The following is a 16,856-nucleotide window of genomic DNA, read 5'->3' on the forward strand; positions in this document are numbered from 1 at the left end:
CGAAGTTGGGAAACACCAATAAAGAGGAAGAATGCTGATAAAAAGGAAAAGGGAGTGTGAGCAGCTGGCATGGGGGGTGTGAGAAGCTGACATTTAGCTTAGCAGATAGAAAATAATGCTTTTTTTAGGCATAGCCAATAGCAAAGCTAAAACAGGCACATGCACTACTGGTTGTAACCAATGATAACTAAGCAAAGGGTGCATGGACACATCGTGGCTGGAAAAATGATCTATAAAAGCTGCTTGTTAATTGTAGTAAATGTCTCTGGTATCATATCTACTGAGTCCGTGCGTTCAGCCGCTGCAGATCTCTGCTCCATCATTAATCTTCACAGGCAGCAGGGGGGATGCTGCCATCTCACCACAGGTTCCAGGGCAATCTCAGCTCCAGCACACCTCCTCCTGTTCCATCTTCACTGTCCTTGGTGTCTGCGTGGCCGTTTCTTTCAGGTCTCGATCCTTTCTCTGCTGCAGCTGTGCCAGGCCTGACACACCTCAGTAGTGGCAGCCCAGCACAGGCAGCCATCCACCTAAGAGGCCACGGGCCAGTCCCTCGCCTCCCCTCTCTCTTCAGTGTAGGTCCAGGCTCCCTTCGGGCTCCTTTGTCCCCATCTTAAATAGGACATTTGCAGAGGTGCTGATTGGCTTGGCCCTGGCCTGAGGGGATGGGGCATCCGACCTGGCCAGAGACTGGTCTGACTGGTTTTGGAACCGGAGAAGCTTTTGACAGCTACTTACAGGGGCCATTTCCACAGCCCCTCCTGTAAACCCAGCACATGTACAGATTATGTGCCTTTACAAATGAGTCCACAACTTGAAAATATTTCCCAGGTAAAGATACAGTTAGATATTTAATGACTTCTACATACTGTTGTTTTCTCTGTGTGACTGGAAAACAAAATTATTTCTGTTGGAAAAATCTAGCATATAAGTTGGTACCAAATTGTCTTTTAAAATCATCAGTGCAGTATCTGTTCATCAGAAAAAGGAGAATGACTTTTCTGAGTAATGTGTAATCTGTTTGTGTCTGTAAGCATCACAGCTTATTTTTCAGTGCTATGTTGTTTTCATTTAAGTTAGAAACTGGTCTTTCTGTAGCATTACCTCTTCTAGTACTTTTACTAGAAAAGCGAGTGGCAAGAAAGGAATAGAAGTTTTTCAATATAGCCTTCGTATCTCTGATCTATAAATTTCTCAAGTATAACTAAATCAGTACTTTTTTTCTTTCTTTGAGACAAAGCTTTCCTTGGCATAGATATGATATGGCATAGACCTGAACTCTCTCTTCTTCCCTGCAGCAAAGTCCTAGTCTTGACAGACTTTTTTCCACCGAGATAAATATCAAATTCTATTTTATATGCATACTAATACTAGAATTGTTGTCTTTTTAAATAGCCTGTTCAAATGACCTGGAGAGTACAAACCTCATCAGAGCAATTATCTTCTACAGACACACATACGCATGCATCAATGTTGACCAGATATGCTTTGGTGAAGTTACCAGTCCCTGTGCTGCCTTATTACTGAAAATATAATTCACTGATTTCTGTCTGAGGGATCAAACCAGTGTGGTTTGCATAGTTAAAGTAAGATCCTACTTAATAATAAAAAATCTTCTTAAGTCTTTGAATAGACTTTTAGCAAGGTGGCAGCATGTAGATGAAACAGTTTTTTCTGGCTGGTAGGTCAGAGAGATGGAAAGGGAAGTGCAGGTGTTTTTTATGGTCCCTTTGGGAGCTGAGAGGTGGATGATGTTCCCAAGTAGGACATCTGTGAAAAAAGTCTCTAGTTCACTTTGGCCGCCCTTTAGCTTTGTGTCAAGCTCTGTCCTTTGTGCTTCCCAGGCTAAAAGGACGAACCATGCAGAAGCTGTTCTGCAGTTATTAGTATGAATTTTTAAATACATTTATTTTGGCCAGGTTAATAGTTTTCATATATGTGTTTGAGCTACCAAATTTTTCCTTGCATGAGCAGAAAGTACATTTCAAAGCTCTTAGAAAAGATATATTTCTTTTCAAAGTGCATGACCAGAGCAAAGCTGGGAGTTGCACTAGCAGGTACAATACATATCCCACTGTGTATAACTCTTGGGCAGTCATTTAATCATCAAACCCGTGTTTTACTTACCTGTATAATATGAGAATTATTCAATAATGTATATTTGCAGATGAAATATGTAGAAATACTGATTTTATTACAGTATTGGGATGAGTTTGTCAGAACGTGTATATTCATCATTTGGGTTTGTTGATGCTGTGCTATGCCCTTGGAAATAAATTGGTTCTTACATGATATTTATTGCCTACATCAAATTACCATCTCCAGAAATTCTTCTTTTAAGTTGCTTTAAAGAGAGTTTTACTCAGTGCAAGTGTTAGCAAACGTTTTTCTTTTATATGGATGGATAGGGGAAGAGCAACTGACATCGTCTACCTGGACTTATCCAAAGCATTTGATACTGTCCCACACCACATCCTTGTCTCTAAACTGGAAAGACATGGTTTTGATGGATGGACCACTTGGTAGATAAGGAATTGGCTGGATGGTCGCACTCAAAGAGTTGTGGTCAACGGTTCAATGTCCAAGTGGAGGCCAGTGACGAGTGGTGTTCCTCAGGGGTCAGTACTGGGGCCAGTGCTATTTAACATCTTTGTTGGTGACATGGACAGTGGGATCGAGTGCACCCTCAGCAAGTTTGCAGATGACACCAAGTTGTGTGGTGTTGTGAACATGCTGGAGGGAAGGGATGCCATCCAGAGGGACCTTGACAGGCTGGAGAGGTGGGCCTGTGAGAACCTCATGAAGTTCAACAAGGCCAAGTGCAAGGTCCTGCACATGGGTCAGGGCAATCCCAAGCACAAGTACAGGCTGGGCGGAGAATGGATTGAGAGCAGCCCTGAGGAAAAGGACTTGGGAGTGTTGGTTGATGAGAAGCTCAACATGAGCTGGCAATGTGCGCTTGCAGCCCAGAAAGCCAACCGTATCCTGGGCTCTATCAAAAGGAGCGTGGCCAGCAGGTTGAGGGAGGTGATTCTGCCCCTCTACTCAGCTCTCGTGAGACCCCACCTGGAATACTGTGTTCAGCTCTGGAGTCCCCAGCACAAAAAGGACATGGAGCTGCTGGATTGGGTCCAGAGGAGGGCCACAAAGATGATCCGAGGGCTGGAACACCTCTGCTATGAAGACAGGCTGAGAGAGTTGGGGCTGTTCAGCCTGGAGAAGAGAAGGCTCCGGGGTGATCTTATCGCAGCTTTCCAGTACCTAAAGGGGACCTACAGGAAAGCTGGAGAGGGACTTTTTACAAGGGCGTGTAGTGACAGGACAAGGGGCAATGGCTTTAAACTGAAAGAGGGCAGATTTAGATTGGATATGAGGAAGAATTTTTTCACTCAGAGGGTGGTGAGGCAGTGGAATGGGTTGCCCAGAGAGGTTGTAGTTGCCCCATCCCTGGAAGTGTTCAAGGCCAGGTTGGATGAGGCTTTGGGCAACCTGGTGTAGTGGAGGGTGTCCCTGCCCATGGCAGGGGAGTTGGAACTAGATGATATTTGAGGTCCCTTCCAACTCTAACCATTCTATGATTGTATGATTCTATATATATATATGTTCCTGTATTTTACAGTATGTATTTTATTCTTTTTCTGGGAAGTAAAATGCTGGTGTTACTGTTTAGTGGGGTGTTTTTTTTTTTTGTGGGTGTTTTGTTGTTGGTTTGTTGGTTTGTTTTTTTTTCATATTTAGCAGTCCTAGAGTTGTCATCCCTATATTTCTTGTGTTGTCTGATGTTAACTAAGCTTTCTTTCCTTAACTGGTGTTTCTCTCCCATAAATGCTTTCATAATTCCTTTGCACCATCAAGAATTTCATTTATTAGTCTGAAGGAAGCATGAACTCTATTTTAATATTTTTTAAAAACAAAGTTTCAAAGTGGGTTAGGGCAAACGGGACAATATTGAGCTTTTCACGGCACCTTTTAGAAGCAGGCAAGTAGCCTTATTTCATGCTGCAGATGGAGGGGGGGGGAAGCAGCATACATTTGCATATGTAAGATTACAGGCGGCTTGGGATTGATCAGGAAACTAAAAGAAGTATTGTCAGGGTGCATTAAAATCTCTCTGAACTATCCGTGCTTTTTCAGGCTGCTCAAGTACTGCTTGCCCTTGTCTGCAGAAATGCATTTTAAAAACCAGTAGATTAAATCTTAACACTGCTTTTTCTTATCTATGTTTTTTTGAAGTGCCATAAATTTATCATTTACTATACTTCTAAACCCTTAAACAATTTGTTGCATACCATTTATCTGTAAGCAAATGTGGTAATTGAAAGATATTTATTCTATGTTGAATTCCAAGTGAAAATTTAGGTGGAAAGCTAAGTGTGAATAATGAAGATAAAATTATAAATATTGATCTCTAAAACAAAATTTCCCTGAAGGTTCTTCAGGTACTTTTGGGTTGATAATGTGCAAGGTATCAATTGGATAAATAGCTTGGGTTTTGTATTTGCACTGAAGTAATGCAATTTATTAAATTAAAACTTGAAGTAAAATGTAGGGTACTGGTGTGGGTGGATAATGTTTCTTGCTTGCAGTCCATACTGTTTGATGCTGTTTTTCTGGTGTCCTGGTTTAACCCAGCTGGCAACTAAAGGCCACACAGCCGCTCACTCACTCTCCCCCATCCCCAGGGGATGGGGAAGAGAATTAAAGGAGAGACCCGGGGGTTGAGATAAGAACAATTTACTACTAATAATGTATGAATATATATATGTATAATGATAATATAAACAAACAAGTGATGCACAGTGTAATTGCTCACCACCTGGTGACCAACGCCTGGCCTGGCCTGGCTAACGATCCCAAAACAGATAAGTCCTGACTCCTCAATCCCAGATGAGCGAGAGGCCCGAAAAGAGAGTGAGAGACAGAGCACTCTGATTGTGAGAGCCACCAGAAGAGCAAAGGCCCTTCTTTCTGGTCAACCCTCATCTATATACTGTGCGTGATGCTGCATGATATGGAATACTCCATGGGCAAATTTAGCCCTCAATCCTAAGTCTGAGTTCAAATCAGGAGGGGAGTTGTGGACCCTTTGTCCCAGCTGTGTTCCCCCCCAGCCTGTTGTGCTCCTGCACACTGGCAAGAACATGAGAAGCTGAAAAGTCTTGGAGATCTCAGTGCCAACTATAAACATCAGCGCGCTATCAACGTTCTTCTCAGAGCAAGTCTCAGACTAAAACCAAAACACAGAGCTCTTCTAGCTGCTGAAAAGAACTGACTCTGTCCCAGCTGAAACCAGGACACCTGGCAGTTTTGAGAGAAACTAGGTCAGCCTGTAGGTTCTCATACAACTAGGACTTGTATGGGAGACACTCAAGGAGCACTTGAATGGTGTATTAGATACTCCTAAAAAGTCTTTACATGACCCTCCAGCATGGTGGTTCTCTGCTGAGAACAAATCTGTGTTACACATAGCTAATGTTTCTAAAGGCCTTTGCCTGTAGATGTCATAAACCCTGTGTCCTTGACAATTTAGTATCACTTCATGGCACTTTTAAATAAGTCTTTGGTACATGAGATCTGCTGAAAGAGCGGTTCCACTGGAAAAGGAAGGTGTTTGTGGTCTTGCTCTGTAATGTTCAGCAGCTGCTCAGTTTCTGCTCACAGTGACTAGAATTCTCCTACGTCATGTTGGTACTGCAAGTTTGCAAATTACCGTAAACACATTGTAATTTTGTAAGGTTGAGGTCCAGTTCAATTGAAAGTAGATTTCTCATAGATATGGAAACTGAACTGTATTCTAGTCTGTCTAGGTAGATGACTACCAAGTCTGGAAATTTTCAGGCTGATGTTCATAAGGGCTAAAATTCTCCATTAAAATATGTTTAAAGTTCTAGGTTAAGAAGTTTAGCACGTTTTGCTTATAATATATTGATTTAAATTTTATAAAGCAAGAGTTTAAAAATATTTGCATTATTTTTTGATCTGTTTTGATTATTCTAGTGAGGTGAACCATATTTAATGTGATTCCAGTACCATCTTTCATGGGTGTGTAAAAGGAAGAATGGTTTGGTATAACTAGGAAAAAGTAAATGAAGAAAACCAGTATGATACTGAACCATACTGTCTGTAATTGAAAGCAATGAGTTGTTTAGGTAATACTGTGAAGAGCAGGATTGAGTGAATTATTTGGGTGAATTATTCTTACTGTTCTGTTCTTGTGCAGGCTACTGTATTGCTGAAGTCCATATCCAATTCACCCAGTCTTCCAGACCGTGTGCTCCATGCTTTGAGAGCAGGAGGACCTTGGTGTTCTGAAATGAAGATGGAGGCAGTGGGAAAAGCAGAACAACTTGTTGATTCAGAAGTTCCACCAAAGACTTCTGAAAAGCAAGAGACTGTTCCTGATGAAGACAGACCTATAGAACTTGAGACACAAACTCAGAAGGACGTGCCCACTGCAGCAGACTCTGCGGTGCTCTCTTCCACGCCTTGCTTACTGATGGAACTGAGGCAAGACTCCTTAGAATCTCAGCTAGCATCTACAGAGAGCAATAAACCAACGGGTGGTCGAGTTTCCGAGAGTGACTCTTCTAATCATTGCATGCTTTCCCCTTCTTCCAGTGGGCATTTGGCTGACTCAGATACATTGTCTTCCACAGAAGAGAATGAGCCCTGTCAAGCTGAAGCTGCTGTAGAAGGAGACACTTCTGTGGTGTCTGGAGCTGCAGTTGGGAGAAAATCCAGGCGATCCAGGTCTGAAAGTGAAACTTCAGCAATGGCTGCCAAGAAAAACCGACAGTCTAGTGATAAGCAGAATGGTCAAGTTACCAAGATAAAAGGTCACCGAAGCCAAAAGCACAAAGAACGAATCCGGCTGCTCAGGCAGAAGCGGGAGGCAGCTGCTCGCAAGAAGTACAACCTGCTGCAGGACAGCAGTACCAGTGATAGTGACCTGACGTGCGACTCGAGCACGAGTTCATCAGATGACGAGGAAGAGGTTTCAGGGAGCAGCAAGACAATCACTGCAGAGATACCAGGTAGAGGATGTTTTTTAAACTGAACTGTAACACACCTGACATCGTTTCTCAGCTGTCATGCTAAATTAGATGAGTGACACTTGAGAAAAACCAGGACAACTGCAGCTCTGTGTAAATTTGAAGACTGCAGTATATTAACAAGACATGGGCAAATTTTAAAATCTGTTCTGAGATTTCAGTGCACTTTTGCACACCAACAAAGCATAGAAATAGTAAATTGGAGGAAGGACTATCTTTGAATTCTGGAATTTTCAGATATTTTCCTTTGTAAGCCTTTATGAACTCCTATCAGTGCTGTCAAATCCCATTAGATGGTGATAATCTAATAAATACATTAAGTGGCCAGCTTTGCTTTAATATATTAAGACCACAGCTCAGCAGCTGTGTGAGAAATAACATGGCATACCTCTTGCCCATGTTACAGTAAGGCCCTGTTCACTATTGCACTTACGCTGTGCTTTCAGCTCTACGTTTCAGTGTATGACAAACCTCCTTAGCCTTATTGTAAATTCTCGCAGATTGTAGCTGGTCACCTATTTTAGGACATAAATATGAATTTGTTTACGCAGGTGCCCAAGCTATATCCACACCTAAATTTTCAACATTTTAGACAAAGCTGTTACCATTTTCCTATGTCATAAGGATCTATAATTTCTATATCTTTAATTTTCTTGACATATCTGTGTTAAGATTGGAGGCAACAAATTATAGGGGCTTTCTTATGATTTTATTAGCAAAAGAAAGATGAATTCTTCAAGTTTCTTGTCTGCTGAGTCTTTGTTATTTTATTAGCCCAAGTGCCGTGGACAGGATTTTGTGTGAATTATTCTTGCAGCATATTATACCATAAAACTGTCATCATATGGCAATCAAAAATAAAATTACAAAAATAAACTTTTTGACTTGCCAATCTTTACTGGATTACATGCCTTTTTGCCTCTTGTGCTAAAATATTTTTTTTGGAGATAAATATCAGCTTACGTAGGGCAAGAACATTTAAAGGAAAACTGCAATAATTAGTCTTAAGTTGCTGAACTAATGTTTGCTAGATGAGTTATTTAAAATATTTGCAGCAGATTTTACAAATAACTATTTTAACTGACTTGATTATGGTGAACGATTCTTTCACCATGAGAACTGGCATTTTTCCCACATATTGCTAGGAAGCAGGATGCACAAAGGAAGTTAAGGTTTATTATTAGAAAGTCTGAGAAAGGCATAGTCCTCCTATAATTATTAAAAGTTTACTACACAATAGAGATCTAAAATTATTTTTACCAATTTAGTAGTTAGTCAAACTTTTAGCTTTCATAGTTTTGTGTCTTTTTATTTACTATATTTACACTTTGGGCAATTAAAGCCTGATTTAAAGCCTGTTGAAGAAGACCATTTCATTGAGTTTTGGGACAGGTTCCCATCCCCCCAAAAGAAACCAAAATGCACACAATAAGTCTCCCAGGTTCTATTATTTTTTTTTAAGTCATAAAAATAACTTGTGACCCAGAAATGGTACCACATGGTATTTTCAGATCTGCCTGGATTTCTGACTTGCATTGCAGAGATCCGAAACCACTCTAGGATACTTTTCTGTGTCACTAGTCTCTTCTGTATTTGAGCTCTCTCGGTCTTGACTGTGAGATGCTTGCAGTGAAAAGGTCCCATTGTAGTACATGAAAGAACTTGATTTAGTGATGATTACACCAAGGCCCAATTTTACCTGTGATGCAAGACATGAGAGCACAAAAACCATCCTGAAGGAACAGTGATTTTTATTTTTATTTCATAGCCTGCATCATCTGCTTGATACTAAATTACATTTAAGACATTAAAACTTTTGAGTCGTCCTTTTGGAATTGGGCACAACGCGTACCTGCCACATTGTGGTTTTCCTTTAAATAGAAACAACTTTGATTTGTGGGAAACAGTCTCTGAGTATAAGAGAAAAATATTCTTTATAGAGATAAGGACAAGGTTGGCCAAAAATGCATCTTGTGCTACTTGTGGGTTAATGAAAAGTTGTGGTCTTAACAGATGCAGTGGAGCTCTGAGTCTGAGGGCTCCCAGCTCTCCGTCACAGTGGTAGGTTCACATGCCATCTGCAATCCCTCTTCTTGGAACTGGCAAAGTGCTTAAATTATTTTTTTTGCTAGAAAGCCATTTTAGTGCACTTAGCATTACACTGTGAATATCCTCAAAATTTAGGGAATGAACATGTAGTTAGAAAATAATACAGGGTATCAAAAAGCATTACTGGAAATTCAGGCCATGAGCGTCCTCTGCAGACAGTCAAAAGCTGAGAGAAAACTTCAGGTTTAACTTGAACTTGAATGTCAGGAAACTACAATGCACCTTGCAGAGGGATATAAGCATGAAAAAACTTTTGCCTTTGCTTTTGAAAAAGTCTGTACACATTGATGGAGAGGAGTTTTACAGGTAGCCTGTGTTCCCCTTAGTCTTACTGTATTGGTACGCTTCAGCTGTAATGTTGGTTACTGTCTAAACGTAGCTTATTATTTGGACTGATTTTCAAATATCTACTGTCTGAAAAATAGCTTTGCCAACAGAGATGCTCTAAAATTTTTAGTGACAGTTAATTTAATGTGACCTTCATGTACAAAGGTTATACATACTCTGGCTCTTAACCTTCTATTGACACATGTAGCGTTATAGAAGACAGTTCACTTGTGTGTGGTCTGAAAATTAAAGTGCCACATTTGAGAATACAGTAGTCTTTCACATTGTGTAACTAAACATCTTTTGTTTTAATAGTGCAGTTATTTTTTTCAAACCATCCACATGACTGACTCTGAAATATGTTTGGCTAAATTAGTAAGGTAAGGAAAATGTTCAGAGAAATACATAACAATGCCATGAAGTTGTGAACAAAGCAGTTATGCAAGAGAGTTAGTTCTCTCTGCTGAACTCAAATGTAATGTGAATTAAAATGCTGGCAGGCTTGTTTTTCTTCTCAGGACTAAAGAGTAGAGGGTTGAGATCTTACTGATGATACTTCAGTACTGTCGTGGTTTTTGGACTGAGGGTCGAGACAAGAACCGAAAGGGAGCACCCACCAAACATGGTCCCGGGCAAAACATGACTCAGGCTTTCTTCATAAACCAAAACAATTTATTAACAGTTACTTAACAGGAGACAAGGGAACGAAACCGGTTACTTGAGAGGAGAATAGAGAAAACAAGGCCAGATCTTAAAACAACACCTCCCCACCCCGTTTCCTTTCGTTCCTGGCTCAACCTTCCCCCCCGGCGGCGCAGGGGGACAGGGAATGGGGGGTGCAGGTCAGTTCATCCATGTTGTTCACTGCCGCTCCTTTCTTAAAGGAGGAGGAGTCTTTACACCATTTTTCCCTTGCTTCGGTGGATCCCCTACTCACGAAGAAAAAGTCCCCAAACTTTTCCAGTATGAGTCCTGCCCGCAGGATTGCAATCCTCCCCATGGATCGCACCAGTTTGGGCTTTACCAGTCTCGGCCTCTTAGGGAGCTGCTGCCACTCGCGTCGGCCGTCCCACGGATTCCAGATGCCTCCACGACCTCGTCGTGCATTCCATGCCCCATTGTTAACAGTACCTGGTCGCGCATCCCCTGCTCCACGACCTCTCCCGGGCTCAGGCATCTCCTTGCCGACGTGGGTTTCTCCACGGGCCACGAGTGGGTCTCTGCTCCACCGAGTACACCCTGGCTGCAGGGGGGCCGCCTGCCATCTTCACACCGATTGCAAGGGAAACCTCAGCTCCAGCACACCTCCTCCTGCTCCATCTTGGCTGACCCGGTCGTTGTGGTTGTTTTCTCTTAGATATTAATCCTCTCTGGGGGAGCTCGGCCCGGCGGGCACCCCGGGAGCAGGGCGCTTACCGAGTCCCCCATGCGGCTCCCCGGCGCCATCTTGAGCACATGGCGCCGGCCCGGGCCCGGGCAGCCGCCCGGCCGGGAGCCGGGAGCGAGGGCAGCGCCCTCCTGCTCTCTCCTCGCTCCTGAGCAAAAAGCCCTTTTCCGCCCCCTTTGTCCCAACTTAAATAGGGCAATTCGCAGAGGCGCCAATTTGGCTCAACCTCCCCCGGGGGGGATGGGACTCAGATCTGGTGGCACAGGGAGCAAATCCCCTCCCCTGCCACCAGAACACCCCCTCACACATCAAACTATCACAAGTACAAATATTGTGAGCTCATTAGGAGCTAAGCACAATACAGTATGTTATTCTGAATATATTATATGATGTTAATTTATACCTGAAAATACAGGTTCAATCTAAACTTCATGGATGCTACTGAGAATCTTTTCACTGACCTGAGCAGTCATAACGTTGGGCTCTTTAATTCAGGGAATGCCATGATTTTTGAATTATTGCAGATGGGGAGCAATTTGTTATGTTTTAATGATTGAGCCTCTCTGTTGGCATTTAGGATTTTACCATTCTTAAACAAATACCAGATAACATTCACATTGGGTATAAGAGGATGATCTTTGAGTCCTGAAATAGGTTCTGCTAGACCTGCTGCTGTTGAAAGCTTTTCCTTTACACGATTTCAAATTTGACCATGCAAATTAAGTCTGAATGAAATTGGCATGAGAGTAAGTCTGGGAATCAATATTTATTTCTGTGTAAACACTTTCTTTGGAAGAAGGAAGGAGTTTTTAAAAATTCAAATATATGAAAATATTGGCATTTTGCCACCATTGGGCTTTCTACAACTCAGAAAAATCTGAATTGAAATAAGAGTGATTTATGTTTTAAGCTTTCAAAAAGTCTGTTAAAAAGTTTGAGTATTGATGTTGAAAAAGGTGTTGCAGCTCATTTTGTTAAAAAGAAAAAAATATTTTTTAATATGCAGTAATCCAAAGAGAGCGGCACAGTGTGTGTGAGGGACTCTCAGTCATGTTATTTCCTCCTAAGAAATATGCATAGACCTTGGACGAAGCATCTTGCAAGGGATGAATTTGGTTGAAGTAACTCAGAATGACAATTATATAAGAATGGGGGGGGGGGGGGGGGGGGAATAAATCCATTGAGTGATTTGCAGTAATTTGGAAATGCCACATAGCATAATGACATGGAGGAATCCACCACTGCTAATTAGAATGAAGATCATAGAATCATAGAATGGTTAGGGTTGGAAGGGACCTCAAAGATCATCTAGTTCCAACCACCCTGCCATGGGCAGAGAAATCCTCCACTACACCAGGTTGCCCAAAGCCTCATCCAACCTGGCCTTCCAGGGATGGGGCATTCACAACTTCTCTGGGCAACCTGTTCCACTGCCTCACCGCCCTCAATGTAAAAAATTTCTTCCTTATATCTAATCGAAATCTGCCCTCTTTCAGTTTAAAGCCATTGCCCCTTGTCCTATCACTACATGCCCTTGTAAAAAGTCCCTCTCCAGCTTTCCTGCAGGCCCCCTTTAGGTACTGGAAAGCTGCTATAAGATCACCCCAGAGCCTTCTCTTCTCCAGGCTGAACAGCCCCAACTCTCTCAGCCTGTCTTCATAGCAGTTGTGGCTGCCCCATCCCTGGAAGTGTTCAAGGCCAGGTTGGATGAGTCTTTGAGCAACCTGGTGTAGTGGAGGGTGTCCCTGCCCATGGCAGGGGGGTTGGAACTAGATGATCTTTGAGGTCCCTTCCAACCCAAACCATTCTATGATTCTATGAAAAGGAACCATGTTTTAGGAAAAAAGTACCATTTTAGTTAATTACTTTTAGTTAAAATGCAGTTGGAGAGATGTAAATTAGTTGCTATGTAGTAATTTATTTTTGAGCAGAGGACCTGAATGCTGAGTTTCCAGCCTGTCTGACAGGTAAACAGATAGAAGAGAAGACTTAAAAAGTAGGGGTTTTAATAGAAGGTTTTTGGCCCCTGATGGGTAGCATTGCTGCTGCTCGGAAATAAGAGAATAATCCTAGGCTTTGTTTAGCTGTTACTGAAGGATTTATGTATACCTCATTTAAATAGCTCCTAAAAAGAATATATTGTTTAAGTAATACTGTAATTTCATGTACACAGTGAAATCCCAATGAAGATTTAGTGCCTTATGTTTTTATTAGTAAATATTTGCTTAGGTTGTGCAATGATTTCTCTCATTCTTAGGATATTTTCTATTATTCTTAAACTAGAGGATCCCACAAGCTTCACGTTTACATATTAAATTGTCAAGTTCTTTAGCTGCTTTGTGTAGTTTAATGTGATGTTTGTCTTATTTTTAGAATTACCTTAGGTAACGTTTGTGTGTTTGGACAGCATGCACACATTCTTTATTATTCCTCAAACAAGTACAGAGTCTCACTTTCTTGGGGTTCTATTGCTTCCTAGGATTCCTGAGTGAACTCTAAACTTAAAAATATAGATACCACTGCATTTTCTTATTAATATATAGAGTAAGATAATTAGGATGGCCTCTTGCTGTTGAAGTTCTTCCTGATAATCCCAAAGCCAGTTGTTTTAACCATCTTTTTGATGTATGGAAGGAAGGAGAACAATTTCCTGCCAACTATGTCCTGTCTCTTCTGCCTTGGCTAGAAGTAATGCTAGAAATGCTGCACAGCCGGTGGCTTGTGCGATGAAGAGCACGCTTCCAGTTGATGTGAGGTTGAGGTTGATCATTCCTACGGTTCATGTGGATTACCCCTGTGATGTAGCTGTGTTCATCAGACCTAACAGAGGATTTTTTCACCTCGTGTATTAGCATAGCATTCACATATCTTTTCATGTTTGTGTTGTGTATTCTCTTCATTGGTGTTTAGTGTGTTTTCCAAAATTAGAACAAGAGCTTTGGGGTTGGCTACTTTAGATGCTGCAATCACTATATCAGCCTTTATCTCTGTTATCTTGTGTACAATTTTGTGTGTGTTTAACAGTCTATTATAAAAGGGTTCAAGCATCTAGGTGAAATGTGCATAATTATTCAGTTAAACAGTAGTATTTTGCATCGCAGCTTAACAGAACTAAACATGTTATTTGTGGAGAAACCTTTTGGCTGCTGCAGCATCCTGTGAAAGTTCTTTCCCTATGCAGGCTAACTAAGAAACACCTGTAGCTCGTTACATGGGGAAAGTTACCTTGAAACAGGTGCTGTAGCATTCAGCCAATCACTCTGGGAGATGGATGGTCAAGTGACCAATAGCCTTGACCCATCTAGCAAACCATGTGACTCCTGACTATTTAAGGCAGGGCGTTTCCTCCTAAGAGTGAGGCTTTTCGTCCTGGGCCTTAGAAGAGTGTGGTCCTTCTTTAGAGTAGAGCCTAAAGCTTTTGCATTACAACATTGGTCTGCTTGGAGCTGCCTGAAGCCTTCCAGCTGCGACAGTTATTCTATAATGTTTTGACACCTTCAGTTGAATTCAAAACAGAAATTGCAAGGGAATTGGACTAATTTGGTTTATTTTTAAAAAAAAAAAGCCTTTGTAACAGAATTGTCTGAGAATTCTAGAATAAAATTAATTTTGAAGCCAAAATTTCTATTATAACCTCAGTGAGTGTAAAATGTTTTGGTTTTTTTGACAGTAATACTGTTGGTTGGTATTTGCTAATTCCTCCCCTGCTGCCATATCCAAGGGACGCAATTAGAAAAGTTTGTTTTCCTGAGTTAACATGCCTTAATAAACAATATTATGTTCATTCTTAATGATGTCTTATCAAATGGCCTCAATGTCTTTAAAGCTGGCTTCAGTCGTGCTGGGGGATCTGGAGGAGCGACCAGGGAAATTCCAGGATTGCTTGACAGGGGCACCGTGTGGGATAGGAACTGCATAGGCAATGTCCTGGAAGAGGCCATGAACTGCTTTGCCGAGATGCAGAGGCAGACAGAGGAGAAATTTCGCATGTGGATAGAAAAGCTAACCCGTCTTGACACAGATGAAGAAAGCAAGCAACAACTGGAGCCCAGGGAACCTAAAATTCAACTAGTTGGCCAAAGAATCCCCCCTACCACACAGTCAGGGGCTTTCATACAGATGCCTGATAGCCAAGTATTTCCACAGCAGTCGTTTAATTCTTACACAGACTATCAAAATGTCAATGCTATGCTAGAGTTTCCAGCAACTTTTAATAACAATTTTCCATCTATCTTTCAAGAGAATGGGAACATTGCAGAGCCTGATCTGAATCAATCATAAACTTAAAAAAAAAATCTGATCTTTGCAATTTTGATGTTACTTCGGATTATGCTAAAAACAAGGTTTGCTTTTCTCTTCATGTGTTTGTTTTGGTTTTCTCTTTTGGGTTTTATTACCATGGTGTCTTTTTTTTTAATTTATAAAGAATATATATGTAGTTTAAAAACACCCACAATATGCCCATGTGCATGTGCCAGCACACACATACAAACAGCTTTAAAGGTGTATGTGGGAACCACCCTAAGATTTTATAACCAAATTTGGGAAAATATAATCATAGAATCCTTGTTTAGATACACCAAAATCACTAGAGCTATGTTTGTTACAATAGGAGCATTCAGAGTATTCATCCAAATGCTCTTTTTGCACGTTAAAACATTTATATAAGGAAATAAGTTTTATAATTAAAGATATATAAAGTACCCTAGAGAACCAGACTAGATACAGACCCATAACATTTCCTTAACTGTCTGTTTACTCCCAAGTTTTGCAGCTTGAACATGTCACACATTAGTGTTATTCTTCTTCTTTTTTCGGCAGTAGTAATAAATAAGCTTACCCTAAAGATGTAGCTATATATAACAAATGTGCACAACAGATTTTTTTTTTTTGGTCTCCCATTTAGTAGTTAATTTTTTTTCTGGAGTCTTTATTCATGTCACTGCTATGTTGCACATGGCATATTTATGGAAGCAACTGTCTTATATTGTGCGCACAAATATGCACACATGCGTGTATATATATGTGTGTGTGTTCGGTTTGGATGGAAGTCATCTCCTCTAATTTTAGCTGTCTAGTTTGCTGTTCTGTGGATCTCCTGAGTCAACGGGAAGAGATAAGCACCTACAGAGGATACCTCCTGGCAATGTCTTTCTCTTCCATTAGTTGTTAGTTGTCTCTTCCCTTAGTTATTAGCCCTGATAGAGTTAAATCTGGCCAGGGACATCAAGGGCAACAAGAAAAACTTCTATAGATATGTCAGTGATAAAAAGAGATCTAGGGAAAATGTAGGCCCTCTCCGGAAGTAAACGGGGGACCTGTCTACCCAGGATATGGAGAAGGCTGAGGTTCTCAATGACTTTGCCTCAGTCTTCACTGGCAAGAGCTCCAGCGGCACAGCCCAAGTCACAGAAGGCAAAGGCAGGGACTGGGACAATGAAGAACCGCCCACTGTAGGAGAAGATCAGGTCTGACACCATCTTAAGATCCTGAAGGTGGACAAGTTCATGGGACCAGACGAGGTGCATCCGCGAGTCCTGAGGGAACTGGCAGATGAAGTTGCTAAGCCACTATCCATCATATTTCAGAAGTCGTGGCAATCTGGTGAAGTTCCCAATGACTGGAAAAGGGGAAACATAGCCCCCATCTTTAAAAAGGGGAAAAAAGAAGACCCAGGGAACTACAGGCCAGTCAGTCTCACCTCTGTGCCTGGCAAGATCATGGAGCAGATCCTCCTGGCCACTATGCTAAGGCACATAGAAAATAAGGAGGTGATTGGTGACAGCCAACATGGCTTCACTAAGGGCAAATCCTGCCTGACTAATTTGGTGGCCTTCTATGATGAGGTTACGGCATTGATGGATAGGGGAAGAGCAACTGACATCGTCTACCTGGACTTATCCAAAGCATTTGATACTGTCCCACACCACATCCTTGTCTCTAAACTGGAAAGACATGGTCTTGATGGATGGACCACTTGG

At 41.5% G+C, this 16,856-nt stretch overlaps 1 protein-coding gene across 1 annotated transcript in view; it reads left to right on the forward strand.

The window, feature by feature from the left end:
* The window catches only part of LOC104380648 (arkadia (RNF111) N-terminal like PKA signaling regulator 2N), an 81,324-nt gene that overhangs the window by 42,306 nt on the left and 22,162 nt on the right, over nucleotides 1–16,856 (forward strand). Inside the window, exon 3 of the mRNA XM_086630309.1 lies at nucleotides 6,221–7,034. Coding sequence (XP_086486435.1) covers nucleotides 6,314–7,034 — 721 coding nt within the window. The 5' untranslated portion in view covers nucleotides 6,221–6,313. The remainder of the gene's footprint in view (nucleotides 1–6,220; nucleotides 7,035–16,856) is intronic.

This window comes from Tauraco erythrolophus, chromosome W (assembly GCF_009769465.1).
Source record: "Tauraco erythrolophus isolate bTauEry1 chromosome W, bTauEry1.pri, whole genome shotgun sequence".
Classification (NCBI taxonomy): Eukaryota; Metazoa; Chordata; class Aves; order Musophagiformes; family Musophagidae; genus Tauraco; species Tauraco erythrolophus.